Source organism: Rhineura floridana, chromosome 3, assembly GCF_030035675.1.
Source record: "Rhineura floridana isolate rRhiFlo1 chromosome 3, rRhiFlo1.hap2, whole genome shotgun sequence".
NCBI classification, from domain to species: domain Eukaryota; kingdom Metazoa; phylum Chordata; class Lepidosauria; order Squamata; family Rhineuridae; genus Rhineura; species Rhineura floridana.
The window spans coordinates 41,818,332-41,843,287 of NC_084482.1; the positions used below are offsets into that span (position 1 = coordinate 41,818,332).

The window sequence follows — 24,956 nt, forward strand, 5'->3', positions numbered from 1 at the left end:
GGGATTTATTTCTGTGCAATCATGTTTGAAAATGAAAATTGACTGCCTTTAAGTCTATCCCGACTTATGGCGACCCTATGAATAGGGTTTTCATGGTAAGCGGTATTCCGAGGTGGTTTATCATTGTCTTCCTCTGAGGCTGAGAGGCAGTGACTAGCCCAAGGTCACCCAGTGAGCTTCATGATTGTGTGAGGATTCGAACCCTGGTCTCCCAGGTAGTAGTCCAACACTGACCTGGAGGAGGGGCAAGGAGGGGAGGAGGAGGAGGGAGGAGTTTGGGTGGGTGGGCATTTGGCAGAGGGGAAGACCCTTTCCTTTTCAAAAGGAAAGCACTGTGAACAGTATCATTGCTTTTTCAGCATTTCCCCCACCTTTTTATTCTACAACAGACACATGTAGCTTCCCACCCAAATTTAAACCAAAGCTGTCCCTGGCCACATTCACAGCAGACCTTTATTTCACTTTGGACAGTCATGGCTTCTCTCAAAGAATCCTGGGAAGTGTAGTCAGTGAAGGGTGCTGAGAGTTGCTAGGAGATGCCCTTTCCCCCTCACAGACCTTCAATCAGAGTGGCTGATTGTTAAACCAGTCTGATCACTGGAGCTCTGTCAGTGGAACCGGAGTCTCCTCTCAGCACCCTTCACTACACATCCCAGGATTCTCTGGTAGAAGCCATGACTCTCTCATGTGAAATCCAAGTCTGGTGTGGGTGTGGCCCCCTGATTAGACAAGCCCAGCAGTCGTGAGTGGGGCTTTTAGAACACTGACAGTTGGTTCTTACTGAGCATGCCCAACACTATCATTGAGTTCAAGGCAAAATTTGTTTCACCTTAGATAGTCATGGCTTCCCCCAAAGAATTCTGGAAAGTGTAGTTTGGGAAGGGTGCTTACAGGTGCTAGGGCGGTGGTTCCCAACCTGGGGGCCGGGACCTCCAGGGGGCCCGCGAAGTAATCCAGAGGGGGCCGTGAACAGTAAAGAAATGAATTATTTATTAATTTTTTAAAAAAGTCTTCACTCCCTCAACACTGTCTGCTTTCCACTGGCGCTGCAGGTGACACCTCCCCCTTGCTCCAAACGAGAGGGGAGGCCTCTTGCTGAAGCGCCAGAGTGTCTTTCAGGTGCACTAAGGGCAGGCATCTGCCTATAAAATACAAGGCAGATGCCAAAGGAGGCTGAGGGTGGGGCTACCAGGAAGAAGAGCGGATTACTATCACTGATTCCCGTCTCCTTGCACTGCCGCTACTGACAACATCCTTACTTAGAATGAGAGGAGAGGGCTTTTTGTGAAGCAAAAAGAAGCAAGCCTGCAAAGAAAGGCTGCTTTCCCCCTTCCTTCCTGGCAGCCAGCCTGCCTCCCTGGGGGGAGGGGGTCACAAAAAGGTTTCAGCTTATAAAGGGGGTCCCATGCTCATAAAGGTTGGGGACCACTGTGCTAGGAGATGCCCTATTCCCCTCACAGAGCTACAATCCACAGAAGAGGGGCTGACTGTTAAACCACTCTGGCCACTGGAGCTCTTTCAGAGGAATAGGCATCTCCTAGCAACTCTCAGCACCCTTCACAAACTACATATCCCAGGATTCTCTGGGGGAAGCCATGACTGCCTAAAGTGAAATAAAGGTCTGGTGTGGGTGTGGCCTCCTGATTAGGCAAGCCCAGCGGCTGTGAGTCTGAGTTTTAGAACACTGACAGTTGGTTCTTACTGAGCATGCTCAGCCTTATCATTCAGTTCAATGCAAAATTTCTTAAATTAATTAAAAATCAGCCAGGCATTTTTTTTAACTTTTAAACTGCAGAAGATGAAAGTAGAGTATGGGGAAAGGTCAGTAACAGGATTACAGGTACTCTGTGAACATGGCTGGTTTTTAATAAATTTCAACAGATTATGAGAACTCTGACAGAAAAAAGTCCAAAAGAGCTCTGGGGTTTTTTTCTCTCTCTTTTTATATGTTGAACTTTCTATTCTCTCTGACTGTTTTGTGTATCGCCATGAAAATTTAGAAGGTTGTTAAGCAAGCGTTTCCGAGTTCAGGACTATAAGATTTGTACAGTTTTGTTTTGAAATGAGCTTATGGGAAGCACCAGAATGGCATGGGGGTATTTTCAATTTAACGTTGCGGAATGTGAAAAACCCATGCTGGCTATAGTATACAGCCACTCTTGTGGCTGTATAATTAGTGAGATTTATTTATTGCATCTTGAAACACAGATTTGTATTTAACTAAGTCTTACTCAAACTAGACCCTGAAATTAATGAATCTAAGTTAGCAATGTCTATTAACTCCAATGGATCTACTCTAAGTAAGACTAGCATTGAATACCACCCCCTTAGGGTTGGATCCCACCAGTGGGAGCATATCCTGATCAGCCGAGTTCTCTCAAGGGATCATCTTGCTGGCAAAGAGGCAGGGAGCAGCAGATTTTACTGATTTGATTTCCCACATCTCCTTGCAATCTTCAGCAAGAACTGCTTGGGATTTTTTTTTTGGGGGGGGGAATCAGCAAAAACACCCCCTCCACTTGCCACCAGGGGGATCCCTCCACTGGATCAAAAACCTTCATGGATGGAAGGAACCTTTCCATGCATGGAAGACAAAGTCTGAATTCAACCCATGGCTATTTCAAGAAAAATCTTTCACCATCTCATACAATAAAAAAATCCAAAGAGAAATTATTTATTTCATTGTATAACTAAATTCCTTCTATGTTAAAGCCTTCAAGTGTAGTGCTAACTTGTAAAAAGCAATATATTCCTATGTATAATTTATAAAGGCTCCTACAGCTAAGCACAACAGAAAAAGAGCTAAAAAGATAGATCCTTCCCACCGATTCACAATCTAACTATCAGACAGACAAAGGCTGAGGAGATGATGTAAAGGCCCAGTACATTTAAAAAGTGCTTTTTTAAAAAACAGAAAGCAATGGAATAGTCCAGATGTCAGTCAATTCCAAAGAAAAGGAACTGAAAGATAACTGAAAGGGTAAATACAGGTAATAGATAATAAAAATGGTATGAAGAGGAAGATTAAAAGTAACAATAGAACATAACGCTTGTAAATCAAAAGGAGGCGTTAAAAAATCAACACACTGAACAAAAGGAAGACAATGGAGAATTACAATAAAACGAAAAGACAGGCTGGCAAGTGACGTGACTAAAGGGAGAAGCACAACAACAGAGCAAACGGGGGAAAGATTGAAGATGGGAAACAGAAAGAAGAACACTGCAATAGTAAAGATGCAAAACAGAGGAACAACAGAAGATAATGGGAGGACAAGGAGATCAGTTTTTTAAAAAAATGTTCACATAAATGAGATCAGCCAGAAAACCTGAAAAAGTCAAGAAAGAATGAGACAGGAATAAAGTTGTAGATGATCCGCGTAAAAATGACAATTATAGCATAAATTAATTCTCATAGCAAGATTAAAATTATTTTACTAAGATTACTGTATGGTTTACTTTATCTTCTGTGCCCACCCTGGTACAGAACAGATGAAGGACAGGTTATGAGTAGTGAATGAATGAATGAGACTGAAAATTAAACAGCGTAAAATTGTAACAGAAAAAGAATAACCTGAAATATAAGAACAAAACCAAGACATAACATCATAAAAGCATCTAGATTATGTAAAGAAGAAATAAATTATCTTAACATTGAAAATTGAGGCTAAATCTAAACAATAATGTATAGAATACATTACAAAGGTCATCAATTTTAGCACTTATCAAACTATTAAGAAAGGTGTCAGAGCAGATTCAGTAGTGATGGGCTGAACCAGGTTGAAATGGTTCAAAAAGTGATTTAACAAAAAGAAAAGTCCAGTAGCGGGCTTGGAGAGAAAACCGCCCAGACAGCTTCGGCTATGGGGCAATATACAAATGCAATAAATAAATAAATAAAATGAAATAAAAAGAAGTACAGGAGGAATAGAAAGAACACTGGTTAATTTTTAAAAAATAAGACAATAAAGAGAGATCAAGGCTATAAAAAACAAGAAACTTTAAGCAAGGGCTACAGCTAACACAGTTTTGTGTTAGAGTATTAATAGGAAAAAAGGAAATAAGAGTCCAGGAATAAAAAATAGGGTAAGGGCTTAGAAGGTATAACAAATGAAGAAGCCAAAAAAGGCAAGGTTGAAACCAAAGACATCAAAGAAACAGAGGTACAAATACAACCAAACAGCAAAAATATTTTCAAAGAGGAAAGGTATCTTCCTCAAGAGGCTCCAGTGAGAGGCAAAGAAACCTTTTTCTGAGTAGGAAATCAAATTAAAATACGTTTATGCGTGAACAAATTTATTCTAAATTCAGAATATAGCTGTTCAATTAGTTTTAGGATTAGTACATGAACTGTATTTTATTTATTTATTTATTTATTTATTTATTATTTGATTTATATCCCGCCCTTCCTCCCAGCAGGAGCCCAGGGCAGCAAACAAAAGCACTAAAAACACTTTAAAGCATCATAAAAACAGACTTTAAAATACATCAAAACAAAGCATCTTTAAAAACATTTTCAAAAAGCTTTCCAGAAATCTTTAGGAAAAAAAGGATTAAAAATATATTGTTTAAAAAAAGGTTTAAAATGATATTAAAAAGCAATTCAAGCCCAGAGGCAGGCTGGGATAAGGTCTCTACTTAAAAGGCTTGTTGAAAAAAGGAAGTTCTTCAATAGGTGCTGAAAGGTAACACAGATGGCGCCTGTTTAATATTTAAGGGGGGGAATTTCACAGGGTAGGTGCCCCCACACTCAAGGTCTGTTTCCTATGTTGTGTGGAAGGGACCCTCCTGATAAGATGGTACCTGCAGAGGCCCTCACCTGCAGAGCACAGTGATCAACTAAGTATATAAGGGATAAGACCTTCAGGTATCCTGGTCCCAAGCTGTATAGGGCTTTGTACAACAAGAGTAGAACCTTAAACTTGGGCCAGTAGCAAATGGGCAGCCAGTGCACTTCTTTCAGCAGTGGGGTGACATGTTGGCAATACCCTGCCCCAGTAAGCAGTCTCGCCGCCGCATTTTGCATCAGCTGCAGCTTCCGGACCATCCTGAAGGGCAGTCCAACATAGAGCATGTTACAGTAATCCAGCCTGGAGGTTACCAGTGCATGGACAACAGTGGTCAGGCTATCCCGGTTCAGAAACAGCTGCAGCTGTCTTACCAGCCCAAGCTGGTAAAAGGCACTCCTAGCCTGAACTTCTTATTGATTTAGGGCACAATCTGCCACTAAGTTCACAGTCAAGCACAGACATAAATTTATCTATTTAATGAAGAAGACTGCTTGACAGTGCCATTGCACTCAGGTCCTGCTCATGAGTTTCCCAGAGGCATCTGGTTGGCCACTGTGAGAACAGAATGCTGGAGCAGATGGGTTTTTGGCCCGACTTAGCAGAGCTCTTCTTATGTTCTTAACGTAGGACCTCTGTTAGAAGACTTTAAGGTTCTCAGGATAGGCTATTTGAAAGGCCTTCTTCTCTCACATGAATCTGGATGGCCTTTACAATTGCCGCCAGAGGATTTGCTCCTTGTCCCTTTGCCTTCAGAAGCATAACTCGCTGGGGCATGAACAGGGCTTCTTCAGTAATGGTGTTAAACAATTTAAATTTCCATTATACAGAATGTTTGGTTGACTCCTCTTGTAGTGAATGGTCAAGACACTATCATTTTGCCAGGCTTTTGTGTTTTAACTTTGTATCCTGCTGCTACAAATGGCTTTAGCTTCCTTGTGTTCTATTATAATATTATTGTAAAAAAATTAATATATATTTGCATTTGTTTTCTAACTATATTGTAAGGTGCCTTAGGGATTCCTGTAGCAGAAAGGAGTCTAAATAATTAAATAATTTTGCTCTACCGTAAGTTATGGAGCCATACTGAAATTACTATGATTACAATTCTTTGCACAGTTATTTGTGAGTAAGTCCCACTGAACTCAATGCGACATACTTCCACAGATACATGCCCAGGATTAAGCTGTACATCTCTTTTGAGTTTACCCTTCTGAAGGATGAGCATATTCTTGATAGTAGATGTGCAGGAGAAAGCTAGCGTACGTGCAACTCATTTATGCTAATTAATTCTGCTTTGTAATTAAGAGACTTAGCAACAAACTTACCCATTGGTTCTTTTATAACGCCATAATAGTCTGGAGCATCATTGGGATCTACTGGTTCTAGGAATGGCCATGCCATCTTGTGTGCCTGTTAGCAAAAGGAGATATTAATTTCAAAAACCATTTTGTTCATTAATGTGAACCCTATTTCACCCTAAACCTAACGGGTTGGATCAAGAGCCCATGAACAAAAGGGCTCCTTCAATTCACAGATGGGATTCAGCAGAGGCTCCTGCTAAAGCAAAGGAAGACAAGAGGTGATTTTTGCTGATTTCCTTTCCCCTGCAGCCTCCTCACCATTCCCACACACTGTTCCTGAGCAGCTTCTCAGGGGCCACAGGGGGATGCAGGAATTAGCAAAATAATCCTTCCCTTCCTCCAGTGGAGCATTACATGAGCAGAATTCCACTGACTAGAAATCAGGATCCAAGCCAATGTGCCTGAGTTGCATTGCCCTGAGAAGGGGTGAATGAGAGGATATTTACATAATCTTAGGAAATTGCTACATACTAACAATTTGGCTTTGTGAAGGGGCCTACTTTGACTTTAGAGGGAGCATTATCCACTCAGGAGTGCTTTTCACTTTCCATCACAAAAAAGATCTATTAGAACCCTATTTAAATATGCGGCCCAAGTCTTAGCCATACCTGTAACGACCGTAGCACTCTTTTCAGACCCTCATAATCTTTATCAGTCAAGGGACTGAGTACTGTCATGGCATCTTCAGTTGACTGACACTGCGGACAGACATACTCATCAATGAGATCTGCCTCACTTTGCAAAATACCAACGCAGCGCCCATGATACCAATTCTGACATCGGTCACAGCCAATATAAAATCTGCAAGATCCCAAAGAAAAATGTTAACGCCTTCATGAAAATCTTTCATTGGTCAGAAACCTAAGCTGATTGAGGACTTCTACTTCTCAATTTTGAACTTAAGTATAATACTTCAATTTTTATAAATGCTAATCAAGCTACATGTTTATTCAAGTAATTAAACAGCATTCAGTTGTGAAATAAAATTGCCAGTATCACCATTTAATTTCAAGCAATTGAAATATCTACAGACCGTAACTTGTAAAGCTGAAAGAAACAAAAGTAAAGCAAAAAATCACACATTTTGCATATGCAAACAGAACTGTTATCAAAAGTTCTTATCACTTTGATAAACTATTTTCCAATATACTATTAATATATTTGAAAAAAATTAGGAATTGAGAATCCTGCAACATATTAAAGGAGTACTCATAACAGGCTTAATACCACCCAGACACACTTATCATAATCATTTCTTTAGTCTAAACTGAACAGAACATTAATTGCAATAAATTAGGAACTCCTACCAGCTATTGTATTTTGTAGGAAACGTGCTGCAACAAATCAGTTAATTAGCCTGCTTTGAATATAATATTGTTTTATTAGAAATACTACAATCCTCACTTTTCCTATGTGTCAAAAATACACCATTTAGAGCAACATTTCAGGGTTTTGATTTTTTTAAAAAAGTCTCATCACTAGATACAACATACGTGGAACAATATTTCTTTTTTTGTTCAAGCAACACATTACCAAACTCAGAGCAGTTTGCTACCTAAATATTAAATAAGAGGTTCTCGTCAGAACTCACTGTGACTCATCATAAGGTGTTCTGCAGATACAGTACAATTCCTCACTGCTGCCCTCTTGTGCCCGTTTACACTCATTACAGATGTACACATCCATTTTCTTAGCCTCCTTTTCTGTGATGCCAACACATTCTCCATGATACCAGTTAGTACAAAGATCACAGCCAATATAGAACCTAAAAGTATTTACAATGAAAATGACAATGTAATTGTCATTTCAAATGGCATGGCACTTGCTAGCCTGATTCTTTGATACGTTCTGATTTAATTTTCCTAACTGATCAATCTCCCTTCTAAAGCTAATGTCTGAAGCTTATGTAGTGTACATAGTTTTTAAGGGCTTATTTCAATAGACAGCTGTATTTAAAAAATAGGTCAGTTGATATGCACTGAATTTTGAAAAATGTGAATGTCTCAACTCTGAATGCACAAAGACAAGGCCAAAGAAAAAGATACACATTTTCAAAACTGTGTAGCTGAGAAGCCACTTAAACAGAGCAGCAATTTTCAAGATTTGAAAATGTAGGTCTCCCATTTTAAAAACAAAGCAAAGCACAGACACAACTAGAAGTTAACAGGTACACTAAAAGGAGCATGCATACCAGCCATGTGTAAAATACATATTGGTATAACATGACATGAAGGAAAATGGGACAAGTGGATGCATGTTTTAAAATCTACAAGAAACTGCCTGAAAGTGGAATTTGACCCTTAAAACTGAAAAAATGCAGGCTATTCCTCCAAGAATATCTTTTCTCAGACAATACAATGTGACAGATCAGGTATGATATGATAAGACATGAGGTTAAAAACCATGCAATTCTGTTAAGAATCTCATACTGATAGGTTTTCAAGTCCATCATTTGATTGCATCTAAATTCAAATACAACTACCAACATTATGAGAAAAGGGGCTATTGCTCATAAGTCTGTGGTTCAATACCATGTGAAACCACACTTGGGTGCAAAATGAATGAGCTCTGAGCTCATGCTCTCATGCTGCCTCCCCATGTGCTCCAGTTCCTTCTTGGTTTAGGGGAAACCATGTATCTCAACTGACAAGGCTCTGTTTTGTACTTCCCCTATCAACCAGGATTATAAAACCAGGGTATTGGGTTGGATGTGCTGTGTGCCCCAAACCAAGAAGGAAGGGAGGGAAGGAAACTGCAGCAAGGGAAGGAGGGAAAAGCATGTGATCCCCAAGAGTCAATTCCATGGTTGGTCATATGGCCCCAAATCTGATTTGGTGTTAACATCTGAAATGGGCTTCAATATCAAAGCTAACTGAATATGCTTTCAGGGTGCTTTTCTTTTAAATACTGTGTTAGCATTTTTATTATCCTATGGGATGTCAATACCTGTGGAGTGAGGTCGGTTCTAACAGAAAACACTGCTGCACAGTGATGCTTAGTATGTGTTCTATTCCTGCCCACCCCATCCCCGGCTCATAAAGAAAAGGTTGAACATTTTCCTGCCATATCTTGCAATGTATTTACAACACTCTCAGTAGTACAGTTGAAGAACCGCTCTGCTACAGATTTCTAAAAAGGTATCTCAATGTAACATCTTTTTTCCTGCTTGCCTTCTACTGCAGCCACAAAAAAAATCTACTGAGTCTAAAGAACCAACTTTGCTATAAGGTAGACAGACAAAAACATCACAATGACTGCTAATGCCAGTATGCTACTGCCTGGTTCCAGAGCGCCAAGAGTAGAACACTGCTCACACAGTGGGGCTTTCCTACCCTTTCTTCCTGAGTACCCCCTTCCCCCATTCTGAAAGGTCCCTTGATGATTAGGTGCAGCAGAAGTGGATAAATAGTAGCAAGAAGGCCCCAACACATGAGCAGAGTTCTGCTCACACTGTTTTGGATGCAAGCCTATGGCACTAGATTGATTTACTTGTCTTGTTTTCTATCAACATCTTAAAACACTGAGCACACCTCACTGCCATGGCTTGAACTGCAAGAAGCCTCTTCCCGAGGCTATTTTCACATAGCACTTCAAATGGAGAATACAATTCTACCATAAAAACTTTTGTAGAATGCAGTATAATCATGAGCTCCCTTCCATGCCATCAATGAAAGTAAAAATACTACACCAATCAAAGGTAATAAATGGTTTGCTTAAAATCTTAATAACCTTTAATTTGAGGATACAGGGTTGTATCCAGCATTGCTGATCTGCTTGTGCAGCCGACTTCTGCTTGTGCAAATGAACTTGCCCCCCTCCTCTCCCTTGCTGCCCTCCCACTCTCAGAATGTTACAGAGGTTTGGGGGACCCATGGCCAGGACCAGGCATGACTCGGTCCTTGGGCACCAGCCTGCCCTGGGCCCAGGGTGCCCACCACATGTGCCACCTACCTCTCCCGCAGTGGTGAATGCTGGCTGCGCAGCGTGCACATGCCTGCCATCAACCAAGATGGCATCAGGGGCATCGACCCCTCAGAGAAGCCTCAGCTGCCATCTTGGTTGATGGTAGGCATGTGGGCACAGTGTGGCCAGCATTCACCACAACTGGAGAGGTAGGTGGGGCGTGCAGGCAGGCATCGTGAGCCTGAGTGGTTGTAGGGGGTGCCTGGGAGCTCCCTCTCTGCAATCCGTGGCAGGGTCAGGAGCCAACGCTGCCATGGATCGTGGAATGGGAGCACTACCCACCCTAAGGAGGGGCCCTTCAGGGGCCCTTGGCCAGGGCCCAACCTGGCCGGCCTCTGGAGCAGCTTTTGGGGCACACAGGGACAGAACAGGAGAGAAAAGAGGAGTCCAATTGTGCAAGGAACTTTGTGCAGCATTGGATTCAACCATATCTGATGTAATTACAAACTATTTCAGAATAACTTCAGAGTTGAAGAATAAAGTGGAATACACTTTTAATCTTTTTGAACTACAAAGGGGATACTGCTATATTTATAAAAAATTATTAAATCCATTAATCCAAATACAAAATCTAAGACAAGTCTCATTAAAATGAATGGCAGATGCGCAGGATTCAAATTTGGTGGATTATACTCTTTCATCCAAGTGGTGAAATTAATTTCAAATATATTACCTTAGTTACATGGTTTCACTATATTTTATGTTTGATCTAATAAAGATATTAGGCTGTATCATATTTTTATGCCATTGTAAATACTTCTAACTAAATGTAATTCATGAAGCTGTAACTTGCATTGCAGTAAAAAGCTGCTTTGCACACTCTGTCACAAAGCATCTGCAACCATTTCATTCTTTTTCTCACTGTAGTCCAGAAAAAACATAGAGCTGTTAAGTCAGATTGCAACCTATGCTTTAATGTAGTACCACACAATGGCTGTATTTAATTGTGTCCCTCTGGCTCATGGAAGGCTCTCTGCTCACACAAATCATTCCATGGACAAAAAGGGGAAAGGAGGTGATTTTCACAATCTCCCCTTTCTTCTGCAGCCCCCTGTGCTACCTCCCATACTGTTCTGGAAAGTTCCTGTGCAGTACATGAGGGTGGGGAGAGACACAGGGGGTAGCCAAGGGAAGGGGATATCAGCAGCACACACACACACACACGAGTTCAAGGAAATCTCTGCTAGACTGAAGAGACTTTTGTGAGCAGAGACACATAACTGGATACAACCCAACAGGTTTCTGTCTTTATATGATGATCCACAAAGCTTTGTTCTAAAAAGGCTAACAAGAAATGACAGACTGAGTGGTTTGGGACTCATGACTCCCACAAACATGACATGGCTACAGTAGCTTTGTAAAAAGTCTAGTATTGGCTTATCAATGAATGCTAGAGATCGGAGCAGAACAAGCAGAAACAAAAGTCCACTTTGATGCCATAATCACAGATGAACTGCCTATTTTTATCTTTTTAGTAAAAGTGAATTCTGTGAATAGAGCACATAAAAGGACCTTTCAGGTGGTACTAACTTCTACTGGTTCTCAAACTCTAGTGGGCTACAAGTCAAAGCTATTTCCAACCCATTACACTCTTCTGCCCATCACACCCTGATTACCTGTATAATAATTTCTCTTTCCTACTAGTTTATTATTATTAGGTCAAAAAAAAATATATACAGAACTGCAGTTTCCATCTTGTTAAGTGCGTTCAGCCTCTACACTACCCAATTTTAAAAGGAAAGCCTAATACAAAGTATTAAATAATTTAAGAACAACTCACTTCAACACTTAACAAAATGTACTGTAGTGCAGCAACTTGGACTTTATTGTCAATTACAGAGTAAATGTTTATCTCCTATACGGAGAATATTTTTAATTATAAAAGTTGTACCCCATCCTTCAAAAAGATTTTTCCCAGGGAGGAAATACAATCCCGAATTATCTTTAGGGGATGTCCAGAGGCTGTTGAAGAGAAGAGGACTGGCCTATAATCCCTTGCTTCCAAAGCAGAGGCATAAAGATAAAGGAACGAGTAAAAGCAAAATAAAGGATGTGCAATGCGAGACATCATATAATGGAAACATGCAAATAGATAAAATATGAATCACAAAAGCAAATAGACTGGTATTTAGAAATACAATCTGAGCGCTTACATTTTCAGTACCTTTTCAGTGACCATATAAGCAACTGATATCTACCTTCCAACCCCATTTCTTGTAACTTCCCACAATTACTAACTAAAGCTAAAGCTAAACTAAATATAATACAAACATTTAATATTCACTACTCACTTAGATTCATCATAAGGTGTCTTGCAGATGCAGTAAAGCTTGGTGTCCTTCTTGGTTTCCTTTGAGGTAGTAGATATCATTTTCTTTTTCTTGGATTTAGAACATGAGGATTCCTTCTCTTCCTCTCGTTTTCTCTTATGGGATGAAACAAATGTCGTGATTGTGGTTGTTGATGCAACACTGGTACTGTGTGGTGGTGGTGGTGGTGGTGGTGGTAGCGGCGGTGGCAGCACAGGTGGTGCTGCTGCTGCTGCAGCAGCTGCAGCTGCAGCAGCTGCCTGTGCCCTTTCTTTTTCTCTCTTAATTTTAGCCAAGTCTTTCTTTAGCTCTTCCTAAGTGAAATTAAAAGCAGAAAAGTAAACACACAGACACTTACCAGTAAGGCCAATCTTGATTTATCATCATCATAATTTCCTGCCTGCCCTTCACCCAGAGGTCTCAGAGCTGGTTATAACAACCTTTACATCATAAAACATGAGGAACTAGTCAGTTTTCCTGTATATGCACTTTTTGGACTCTAATGCTGAGTTCCCCCAAATGGAATTTCTTGGACCATAGTATTTGTGGACAAGAACATTGCTCTTACCTAAAGGTATTTCTGAGTGGGCATTAATGGGACTGTGTTCCTCCTGTTGTTTGAGGCAGGAAATGCTGACACTCCACAGAAAGCTCTCTGTCACCCTTCCCCCGGAGTGTTAGATTATCTTCCTGATTCACTGTTTGTATCTTTCCATCCAGCTATGTTAGGGAGAAGCCTTTCAACATCTACTCTAGCTAGATGGATGAAAGTTTGTCTTTCTTTAGCATATAACTCTTAATTTGACTCCAGCAACTGGTATTGTGGCTCATTCAGCAAAAGCATCTGCTGCATCTGTGGCATTTTCTACAAATGCACCTTTTCAAGGCAGTCTCTTCGGCTATTCCAAGTACATTTACAGATACTAGAAGTTTATATCTATGCTTTCATAGAAGGAGAATGTAGGAGCCATGTCTTCCAACAGGTTCTCCATTCTCATTAAGCAGCCATTTAAGACATTTTGGTCAGCTACAGAACATCCCACTTGGGGGTGTCCTAGTGCCCACCGGAGAAATGAGTTGATACTCTGGAAAATTTGTATTTTTTATATACTTTTGTGTAGTGTTAATACAGAGTTAAGATATTTTTAATTGCCGATTTTTGTACCCTACTGTTTTGGTTGTTTTGTAATATTTAAAAATAAATACTGTTTTTTTAAGGAAAAAAAGTCTAGTTTTATACTCTCTCACATACTCAAAGCTCAAAAGATTATGTCAAGTCTCCAAATATTCAAGCCCAATTAATTAAGGATAGGAATTAATTTTACCTGCACTTCAATTTGTAGATCTTTGTCCAGAAGTGCTCTTTTCTTCAGTATTTCAGCTTTAAGTTGCTCTTTATGTTTGAAAAGCAGAGCTGAGAGTTTGGTTGCATTCTGTTTACTACGCTTTTGTTCCACGCTCTCTTCTCGCTTTCGCTTTTTAGCCGCCTGCTTTTCTTCTTTATCTATCTTATCCAGAATATATTTCATTACTTGGTTGCACACTATCATTCTGGAGAAGAAATATAAATAATATGACGAAGTGAGTAATAAGGGGGAAAAGACTATATTGATTGCATTTGGTCATAAAATAAAAATAGCTTTAAAATTGTGACTAAAGCTGCACCGCGTTTTAGGAAGAAGCAATGTATCAGGCAGAAACCAATTTTGTATGGTAGCACAGCCTCTAGACTAGAAGTTAGTACACATTATGTGAAGATACAAATCCTACAAAGTGTACAAACAGGCACTCCTACCCTCCAAATAATATTCTGTATTCACAGCTTCTCTTGCTTTTCTACCATCCAAATCTACACTAAAAATACCAGTAGATGTGGGAGAGTATCAGGCCATGTTGTTAACATGAAGAAAACATGAAGCAGTTTAAGTAAAGGAGTGTTTAGAAAAAAATATTGCTATCCAGTTCTGTAGCATTGTAACTACAAATTGCTTCTGTGCATGAGAGATATGAGTTAGAAGAAGATGCTGAAAAGAGATCACTTACTTTTTAATACAAATATTAAAAGCAGCCCAATAGTAACATACCCAGGAATACCGAGCCAATTTACACTATGGGCTTCCTGCTGTAGTCTGTTTGGAGAAAAATGAACCACAAGCACTGGTTTGTATGCAATGCTAAGCCAGTGCTCTGGTTTGTTTCCTCCTGGCTGGGGAAAAGAAGCAGTTATTCAACAGCGGGCACCAACCCCTTGCTTGTTCACAGCATACCACAGTTTATTTTTAATTATGGTTTGCCATGACATGCAAACCAAGCCACGCATACTCTGGTTCCCTCGCTGGGCTCCCAAAGAGGAGATCACAGCTGCTTTGCTCCTCCCCAGCTGTGCTGCTGCTGGTCTGAAAGAATCCATGGTTTGGCTTAATGTTTAATCCCAACTCAGCCTCGTGGTTTAGCTTTCTCCAGACATAGCACGAGCTGTAACCAATATTTTGCTGGGAGAGCTAAACCATGAGCCTGGACTTGGAGGATACAGTAAGTGAAACTATGGCTTAGCAGACAGCAGCACACCAGCAGAAGGGCAGGGGGAGGACAGCAGCAGACACAGTCTCCTCTTTGGGAACCCACATGTTCGTGCTAAGCCATGGCTTGGTGTAGAGTTACGTGCAGATCAGCTCATAATGCAGATATTAAAACTGTTGTTACACCACCAAAACTGCTCATGCAAACATGAGCAACCGCTTCTGTGGACAGGTTGGTAGTAGTAATGTTTGCACTAGCAGAGAACAGAAAACACTGAAAGACATCGTACAAACATACACATCGCTTAACGTCTGCCCATCTGCCTTACCGTTGATTCTCTTCACGTTCAGCAGGGGTCAACGTCTTTTTCTGTTTTAAGTGCTCTATCACAGCATTGTGTTTCATTACCACCTTCAAGAGAGGGGGAAAAAGACTTTCGAGAATAAGAAATGACAAAATGAAAATCACTTTTCAACTTGTGGTAATTTAAAACCTGAGGGTCACGGAGATTAAACACATGCCTGAGAAAGTGAAAGTGGCCTTCACTTGCTCAGCAGTTGCCTGGGCAATCCTGGCAAATGGCAGCAGGGACCCTCCGGTCCTTCTGAAGCCGAGGAAGGAGCGAGTGAGGTGGAGTTATTAGCTGCAGAGAAAGATTTTGTACAGAAAGACTCTCCAGAATGTTTTGTACCTACCTTTAAAGAACACGATTAGGAGTATCTTTAGCTTTTTGTATAGATTGCTCCAAGTATTTTAGCTACATGGTACTATTATCGGGATAGCCAACATGTGCCCTCCAGATGTTGCTGGACTCCAACTTCCATCAGCCCCTCACCAGGATGGGCAATGGGCAGGGATGATGGTAGGTGAAGTCTTAACAACATCTAGGGGGCACCACATTGGCTACCTCTCTACTATGCTATGGCAACAGAATTTACTGTGTAAGGAATTTGTTCTCCCAATCCATCACTAATATTCTGCAACACTATGTTGCTGTCTTGTGAAGTCTTCCTTCACAGCAAGAAACGTACTGTGAAAAAAATGCAGAAGACTGAGTAATCAGTTTTAAGTTTCTTTCCCTCTGAAGAAATCCTTGTAACAGTGTTGCAGTAAATCATGACCAAGTACTGCAAAAACAACATTGGATTTAGAACACCTGTTACATTCACAAAAAGAGAGATACAATATACTTAATAAAGGAAGATCCCCGAGGTGTTAACCAAATGCACAGGACAAAGGATTCAAAGGCACACAGCTAGCTTATCAAAAAACTGGAGTTATAGTTGCTCTTTGACAATTATACCTGTTTCTGGATAATGTCACTCTGATTAGAAGCCTGAAGGGAGTGTTCACGTTTAATTTCAATATGCTGCTGTTTTTTCTTTTGCTGCTGCTCTCTAAGCTGCTGAACCCTTTGCAGTTGCTCTTGAACACTGGCTGCTTGAACAGTTACCACGTTCTGGATCTGATGAGCTTGCACTGGGCCAGCTTGCTGAATCTGAATAGGCAACTGAAGCTTAATCTGTTGAGGCAGACCACCTTGCTGGGCCTGTATCTGAGCCACAACATGGGACTGAAGCTGGGAAAACACTTGGACTTGCTGCTGAAGCTGTGGTACCGTAATAACTTTAGTCTGCGGTGGCTGAATTTGCAGCTGAGGACGTGGAGATTGCACAGTAACCTGATTTACATTTTGTGCAGTTGGCAAAGTCTGAACTGAAGGTGGAACCTGGGGCTGTGGAGTCTGCATTTGGATCGAAGGATGCGGCTGCACCGGTACCTGCTGTGGGACTGTGGTTTGAACCTGAGCTGGCTGAACAGTTGGAACTTTGGGTGGAGTCTGTGGATGTACACCTGTCTGGGACTGGTGTTGAACTTGAGCTGAAGGCTGCCCTTGCGCAAGGTTCTGGGCTGGAGTTTGAGCAACGGCTGGAGTTACAGTTGATTGCAGTATTGGTGGTTGTGCTTCAGAGATAACTGGATATGGAAGTGAAGCTGGAGTCTGAGCATCAGCGGGTGTCTGTGCTTCAGCCTGAAGCGGAGACTGAGAAGGTTGTAACTGAGCTGGAGGCTGAGGCTGAATACTCTGGGGTTGCCCTTGTGGCTGGGCTTGGAGCTGACTCTGAGGCGGCTGGGGTTCAGGAGGTGGAAGCGCCAGCACTGGCTGTGTTTGCGTCTGTGCTAGAGAAGTTTGCTTCTGTTCTCCTGCAGCTGGGAAGATAAAAGCACGACTTCCATTCAGAGACCCAGTAATGAGAAATCTGAGAAGCAGCTTTCCTTCTCTAGTTTAAGAAGCCACCACAATACTTTACACCATCTTTTTCAGTATTTCTAAGCCCAAAAAGCATTTTCTAATTAAAAATTACTTTTATTTTATAGCAGAAATGCATTTATTCCTTTTTAATATTTTAAAAACCTTACCTGATGTTGAGGTGGAAACTGTAGTAGTAGTAGCGCTAGCTGCAGTAGCTGCTGCTGGTAGTGGGGTGAAAAGAAATCGTTGAATTGTACCATTTGGCATAGCTGCTTGCATTAGCTGTTGTCCTGGTCCTGGTATTACTGTTACACCCTGTGGGATCAACTGCAACTGGCCAGTTGTTTGACCTTGCCCCTGAATTACCACAGTCAAACCCTGACTGCCACCCTAAAAGGGGGGGAAAATCAATATAAAAGTCAATACCCACAAAAGATCCTAACAGAGTAAACCAAGGGCTGCACTGTAGTATGAACTATCAAACCAGTAACAATGGCAACATCCAAGGTTGGTGATTCCCTTTCCTCTTCTCTCCCTTGCAGTCCCCTATGTCATGTCTCTCCCCACCCAAATATTTTTGCTCCAGAGGATCCCCCACCCGCCACCCTGAGCAGATTCTGGGGACACGCATGGGAGCTGCAGGGAGGAGGGAGAATCCATTCCATAGTGTGTGTTCTGCTACTGCATGAGATTTCACCCACGAGTTTTGTCATCTGGTTTACATAAAAGAACAGCGTTTTCTGAAATATAATCTATGACACCTATCGGGAAAAATATGGAGTTAGGAAAAAATGGACAGCGGCTTGATAATTTGATGACAATCTTCACTTACATTTCAAAATGATTTCATCCAATGAATCCAAATGTGACTAAGTATATGCATATATTTTTAAACAAACGGACAATTAAAACCACAGGATTAAGGAAAAGCTAAAATCAGAGTCTGAAAATATTTTAGGGCAGTGTTCATCAGCAGTATAATTTAGTAGCACATTTGAAAACAGCGATGCATTTTTCAGAATATACCCCTTTGGGGTGGGCAACCTTTTTATCTATAAAGGGCTGCATTCCCTCAGAGGTAATCTGTCAGGGGCCCCATGCATGTGCAAGGGGTCTGAAGCCAGCGATGGGTGGAGCCAGAGACAAAAGCTGTTAGGGCAACCCCGTGTTTCTGCCCCCCTTTTTGCCACCCACTTTTTCTCTCCCTCTCTGCCCACTAGGCTGCCAGGGGAGGATTAGGTCATTCTTTCCAGAGATCTAAACTGACTGCTTGCAGAGGGCTTTTGAAATTAGTTCAGAGCACCATAGGTTGCCCACCCTTGGCTTATAATTAAGAGAAGGCTGCAGGTCTGCAAGTATGACTCAAAATATGACATTCAGTCTAAGGCAACTGGCTTCTAGGCCCCAGTATGTAGCAATAAAGACCTTAGTACTTCGCAATTTTATGCAGTGAACAATGTTAACATATTTAAAAATTTTAAATATTGTCATTGCCAGAGAAAAAAACAAGCGGGAAAAGGACAACCTTTCGCCTTTTTGTACTTGGCAGTTAATCCTAATATGGCACATCCCTACATACTAGGAATAATTTATCTGGTCGGCAAGTCACTGTCTCAGTAGCCCAATCAGTAAAATACATAGCATTACTATGTTCAATGACATTATTTATTTCATTTCTATCCCACTCAACTGAGTTCTCAAAGCAATGTACAGTAGTAATTAATAAATAGTTCTAACTACTTAATTTTTAAGAGACCCTCCGTGGCGCAGAGTGGTAAGCGGCGGTAACGCAGCCGAAGCTCTGCTCACGGCCGGAGTTCGATTCCAACGGAAGGAGGAAGTCGAATCTCCGGTAAAAGGGGTCGAGGTCCACTCAGCCTTCCATCCATCCGTGGTCGGTAAAATGAGTACCCTGCATTTGCTGGGGGGTAAAGAAAGGCCGGGGAAGGAACTGGCAAACCCACCCCATATATACAGTCTGCCTTGAAAACATCGCAAGATGTCACCCTAAGAGTTGGAAACGACTCGCACTATAAGTGTGGGGACACCTTTACCGTTTTACTTAATTTTTACCACATATAAGTCTTAACATTGACACTTCAATAGTGAAATAAAAATACATATTTCCAGATTATAAAAAGCACATCTTAGTGGACAAATAATAAGTATTCACGATATGCCAGAGTTAAGTGAAATAAAAGACAGATATGTGTTTTAACTAAGACTGAGCCAGGTTTTTATGAATTTCAATGGTCATATGTGAACATTTCAAGGGAGTTGTTGGCAATAAAAATAATAAAAAAAGGAAACATTGTTCAACAATAATAGGATAGAAGTTGAATAGATTGTTACAATCAGCCCATTTACCTCCAATGGTAGAAGAAAAAGAGAATCTTAGCTTATCATAAATATTTTCCAAATTTCTTATAAAATATAGTAAAAAGCATTATATCAATGTAAATTTTCTATCATTTAAAACATTTGTAGATGTAGTTGTTACTTCAGAAAATCTTTGGTTTAAACTGAAATTACATTTAGATTCAAAGTAGAACATGCAAATAAATGTACACTGTTATAGCATAATGAAAATCACAATTGCTTACCTGTCCTTGTGTGAGCTGTGTGAGCTGTGCCATTGTAAGTTTCACCTGACCCTGCTGAGGACGAGGAGGGTGTGGTGGTGTGGCTTGTGGCTGCATGTGCTGCAACGGTGCTCCTGGAGTAGTCGCTACTTTTTGACTTGTAGAAACTGTGGTAGCACTAGTCACGGCTGTTGAAACCGGCTGACCTCTGATTATCTGGGTCACTACTTGCTGGGTCTGGCCTGTATAGACATAGCATTTGTATTATTAAAAAACTGTTCCCAACACAACAAGCCTCTTAAAAAAAAATACCCCTGTTGCTTATTCTTCCGAACTACCAAGTTCCATTGACCAGTAAAACCACTGGTCCATTGACCAGAAGAATTCAGAGCTGTATGTCTCTATTTCTTCAAATCAAACCTCAGCCTATTTCACAGCATTATTTATTTACAACACTGAAATTTAATTATAATATAGGCCAGGGGTGGCTAATCTTTAGGCCTTCAGATGTTGCCTCCAACTTCCATCAATATGGCCAATGGCCAGGGATGATTAAAGTCACAGTTCAACAGTATCTGGAAGGCCAAAGCTTAGCTACTCTTGATATATGCCAGGATGTACAGAAATGTGCAACTCGTTCTAAGAGCTCAAGGAAGCTTTGGACTTGGTGATTCTCAAATAGAAGCCTCCAATGCCACACAACAAACTGCTTTCAACACAGAAGGGACATTCAACAACAGCCTACAATGGATCTCAGCTCTTAAAAGCAAAAAAAGCAGATTCCAGTGGGCTACAGTGGAAGTACCTTATCTGAGCCTAAGCAACACTTTGGATACCAGCCAGAGTACTTATCATACTTATGATTCAAATTAAAAAATCTGATTATAATTAGCAAAATTTATGCTGGTTTCTTTTTAGTGTTATAAGTCTGATCTTAAGCGCTTTAAAATATTATTTCAATCATTTAATGCAAAGCCCTTAATGTGGACACATCTGAATTAGTGTGGATGATACAAACATGTTTTTAAAATGGAAACAAACCATGGATTTCACACACTGGAAGTTAAAAAATAAAAATTAACCTACTAGCTGGAAGAATACCTTGCTGTACCACTACAGGTGTCCGAATGATGGTCTTTCCTAATGTTGACTGCTGAAGTGGCGCCCTTATGACCGTCATCCCAGGCCGGAGAGGTGCCCCTGCCATTACCTACACAAGTTACAAGGAAAAAATTCAACTTTTTTGTGTACTGAGGATAAAGGCAGATAAGGAAAATCTTACTTCTATACAAATTAGGATATGAAAACAAAACTCTTCTCAAAAGCTGAAAGGTCACTGTCTTTTTAAAAAATGCTAACTGCATTCTTTTTTCCTAGTTAATCCACCACTCTTCTGAACATCACCATTCATATTGCTTTTCATGAAGTTTTGTTTATATAGTACAACCGCTATCATCTGGCACGTGGACTACTTTACAATAATACAATTCTTGCACCACTAAATAAAATTATTAATTAATACAAATAAAATAATATGAGAAGAAAGAAGGGGAAGAAGACAGACGAGAAGAAATCCAAGGAGACCTGAACCAGCAAAGAAACAATTGCCCACTGATTTAAACTGAGTCCCCAAAACAAATATCCACTGAAAGGTTATTGACAAAAGTAGACAATGACCTAGTTTGCATGTAACACTAAGCTGTACTGTGGCTTAGTGCAAACAAACCAATGTGCAGGTTCCTGGAGCACTCCAGACCAACTACAAGCTGTAACCAAGATTTGTTCTTGGTTACTACTCAAGTTTGTCTGCAGGAGACAAACCGTGAGGCTGGGTCTGGATGCAATGCTAAGCCAAACCATGGCTTAGCCCTAGGTAGTAATGCAGCAGCAGAAAGAGGAATACAGTGGCTGTAATCTTTGCTCCAGAAACCCACAAGTTTGCTCATTCATGTTAAGCCACACTTTGGTTTAGCATTACATGCAAATGGGTCAACCAGTGTCTCTAAAGAAATGAACAATTGCATAGCACAGTTTATATTTCAGATTTTTAGATGTGAGTTCTGACATTGTAAATAGTTTCTAGATTAAACCTCATTTCAAATAAAGCCCTGGAGCGACCTTATTATAAAGCTGTAAGATCAATGCCGCATCTTGATTTACAAAGTATGTATCATTTATGTAGAATATCAATCCAGTTAACCCAACCCACATTCAAAGCCCTGAAACATGCAAGTAAATGTAGTAGTAGAGTAGTCTTCAGCATAGTGTACTATACAACATTCTTAATAAACTTAAATATCTGGACCCATCCCAGAGTGGCTTAAGGGAGACCTATATCATCAACAATAAAAGAAAAAACCAATCTTACTTGTGAAGCACTTGTTGTACATACAGCCCCTGTATTATTTGACCTAATAGTTACAGTTGCTGCCCTTGGCTGGAATGAAGTAAATGTTTGTTGGCTTGCTCCAGTAGTTGATGGAATGATACCCAACACTTTCTGCTGTACTTGAACTACACCTATTTGAGGATAGAATTGACATAAAACATTACCAAGTCATAAACTAATTTATGTGACCCACTTAGCATAATATTTATGGGTTTAAAAATAATTTTGAAGTTAAAAAACCGTATTAAAACTTCTTCAGGAGGTTTGTACTAGGGTGTGGTGTGGCATGTTCATTTAAATAAGAACTACACTGTGCCTCAAACCTGTACCCAACTAAAGAAAATGAGCAATTACTTTGGAGATAATTCTAAATTCTGAAATCTTACAAGGGAGTTAAACTAGGACATTGGTTCTTAGTTTTGGCTAAAAAATTATTTAACAGATACATCTTGCAAAGAGCCTGCAAACATAATGCTAGAGAGCTCTTCAATTGAGAAATCACAAACGGTGTCGACTAACACACATATCCCAATCTGGCACAATGATATTTTGGGGAAGTGATATGCTGGCAACTGATATTAAGGCTAACCAAGTTCCTTGCTAGACATATTCCTTTATTATACATAGGTAAGATAGAATAGAGGAATTCACTCTGGGAAGGAGAAAGGCACTGCCTGATCCCATGGCTCTCTCTTGATTGCTTAACAATCATGAAAAACATCTACACATTACATCTGCACCACCCTAGGAAGCCAAGACTAAGGCCCAAATGCATAGTTAAGTCTTTAATTGGTATCGTAAAGCTGTCAAAGAGGAACAACTGAATTCCCAGGAGGAATTCCACAAGGGGGCCTCACCACAGACAAGGCATCATGTCACTGCCCCACACATCCCCACTGATGGGACCATGAGCAGGGCCACTGCTGCGGATCTTAAAAACTTGGATCAGCAGATACTGCGAAAGGTGGTCCTTTAAGCAGTTATGCCTCAAGCCGTTTAGGGCTTTGTACATTAACAGCTTGAATAAGGCCCTGTAGTATACAGGCAGTGGTTTTCTGGATTGGTGCTGCATGCCCCCACCTTGTACAGTGCATTGCAATAGCCCAATTGTGAGGTTATCAGAACATGGATAACTGAAGCCAGACTATCCCACTCTAGGAATGGCTATACCTGGGCTCAAGCATTCCTTGCTACTGAAGCTACCAGAGCCTCTAGTATCACCTCAGAATGGAAAAGAACCTCCAAGCTATGCACTTGTTCCTCCAGGGTGAGTGCTACCCTCTCTACAACAGGCCATCTCCCCAGTTCCTGGACTTGGGAACCAACTACTCACATCACCTCTATCTTATCAAGAGTCAGTTTGTTCATTAGCCCTCATTCATCCAATCACTGCCTCACACACACACAAAATCAGAAACAGCAGGGAAAGATTTGGGATCCTAAATAAGGATATAAGCCAGCCAGACTGAAGAGCAAGGTGAAAAAAGACATTTGGTCTTACCGTAAACCAGTTTTCTCTGTACATGTCAAAAGCTGATCTCAGGTGGGTAGTTAGCTCCACCTAGCGGTTGAAGACAGAAGAGTGCTAAAGAGTGCATTTTTTTAACAAGGACTTCCTGCTCTGTGCAGCTCCTTATTTCAGTTTTTGATAACAAGCCAACCAACAGGAGGAAAGAACAAAGAGAAACAATAGCAACCATCGACACAAAACAGGAGACAACAGCACTCATACGCTCTTTGCTGTAGACCTAAGATGAAAAAGACAGTGATGGCAGCCCAGCTCTCCTAGGGAGTGACCCTGAGATCAGCTTTTGACACACACACAGAAAACCATTTTACAGTAATACCAAATGTCTTTTCTCCTGTGCATGGAAAAGCTGATCTCAGGTGGGGCATACCAAAGCTGACCCATGTAGGGTGGGAACATCGCTGAGCTGATTACACTACTGACTGGGAGAATGTGCTGTAGCACTCTCCTCCCAAAAGCTGCCTCTGCTGATGCATATGTGTTAATCTTATAGTGTTTAATAAATTTATTAGGTGTGGCCCATATAGCTGCTCTACAAATCTCTGTGATAGATGAGTGGCATGCGAATGCTGCTCATGTGGCTGCTGCCCTAGTTGAGTGGGCCACTATCCTGGCCAGCCAGGCTAACTTTAGAGAGACGTAGGCCAGTGTGATACATAACTTGATCCACCTAGCAAGCGTGGACGAAGACACTTTCTTCCCTAAAGACGCTGGGTGGAAGGAGACAAATAAACTATCTGTCTGACAGAGATGTTTTGTTTTAGAGATATACACTTTCAGGGCTCTTCGCACATCTAGTGAATGCCATGCTTTCTCTGTGGGGTGAATGGGATTAGGACAAAAAGAAGGAAGTACCAACTCTTGCTGAGAGTGGAAGGTAGACAGTACTTTAGGACAAAAAGAAGGGACAGTAAGTAGGACTACTCTATCCTTATGAAACACACAGAAATTCTTGTCAACAGACAGAGCATTCATCTCAGACACTCTCTGGGCTGAAGTAATGGCCACAAGGAGCAAGACCTGAAAGGATAGGAGACGTAGGGAAATTTGACTTAGGCTTTTGTAGGGCCGTTAACACCTTGTAGATCCCAAGTTGGGTAACGATGGATCGTAGGAGGTGCCAATGCCGTTGCCCCACATAGAAAACACCTGAGTAACGGATGAGATCCCAGCAGTTTCTCTGGAGATGTAGACAGAATCGCCAAAGGGCTGAAGCCTGCCGCGTGAGTGTGTTTGGCCTAAGACCCAAGGACAAGCCATCCT

At 41.0% G+C, this 24,956-nt stretch overlaps 1 protein-coding gene across 12 annotated transcripts in view; it reads right to left on the reverse strand.

Annotated features, from left to right (window-relative positions):
- Positions 1–24,956, reverse strand: part of BPTF (bromodomain PHD finger transcription factor) — a 116,456-nt gene that overhangs the window by 11,609 nt on the left and 79,891 nt on the right. For 7 of the 12 annotated variants that reach the window (XM_061615567.1, XM_061615564.1, XM_061615560.1 and 4 more), the window contains 11 exons: positions 22,145–22,296; positions 20,863–20,986; positions 19,798–20,018; positions 17,362–17,584; positions 16,244–17,151; positions 15,269–15,351; positions 13,746–13,971; positions 12,403–12,734; positions 7,740–7,913; positions 6,757–6,949; positions 6,113–6,197 (listed from right to left, as the gene is read on the reverse strand). In XM_061615567.1, the coding sequence (XP_061471551.1) occupies positions 6,113–6,197; positions 6,757–6,949; positions 7,740–7,913; positions 12,403–12,734; positions 13,746–13,971; positions 15,269–15,351; positions 16,244–17,151; positions 17,362–17,584; positions 19,798–20,018; positions 20,863–20,986; positions 22,145–22,296 (2,721 nt within the window). The remainder of the gene's footprint in view (positions 1–6,112; positions 6,198–6,756; positions 6,950–7,739; positions 7,914–12,402; positions 12,735–13,745; positions 13,972–15,268; positions 15,352–16,243; positions 17,152–17,361; positions 17,585–19,797; positions 20,019–20,862; positions 20,987–22,144; positions 22,297–24,956) is intronic. The other 5 variants (XM_061615562.1, XM_061615563.1, XM_061615568.1 and 2 more) reach the window with 3 other exon arrangements.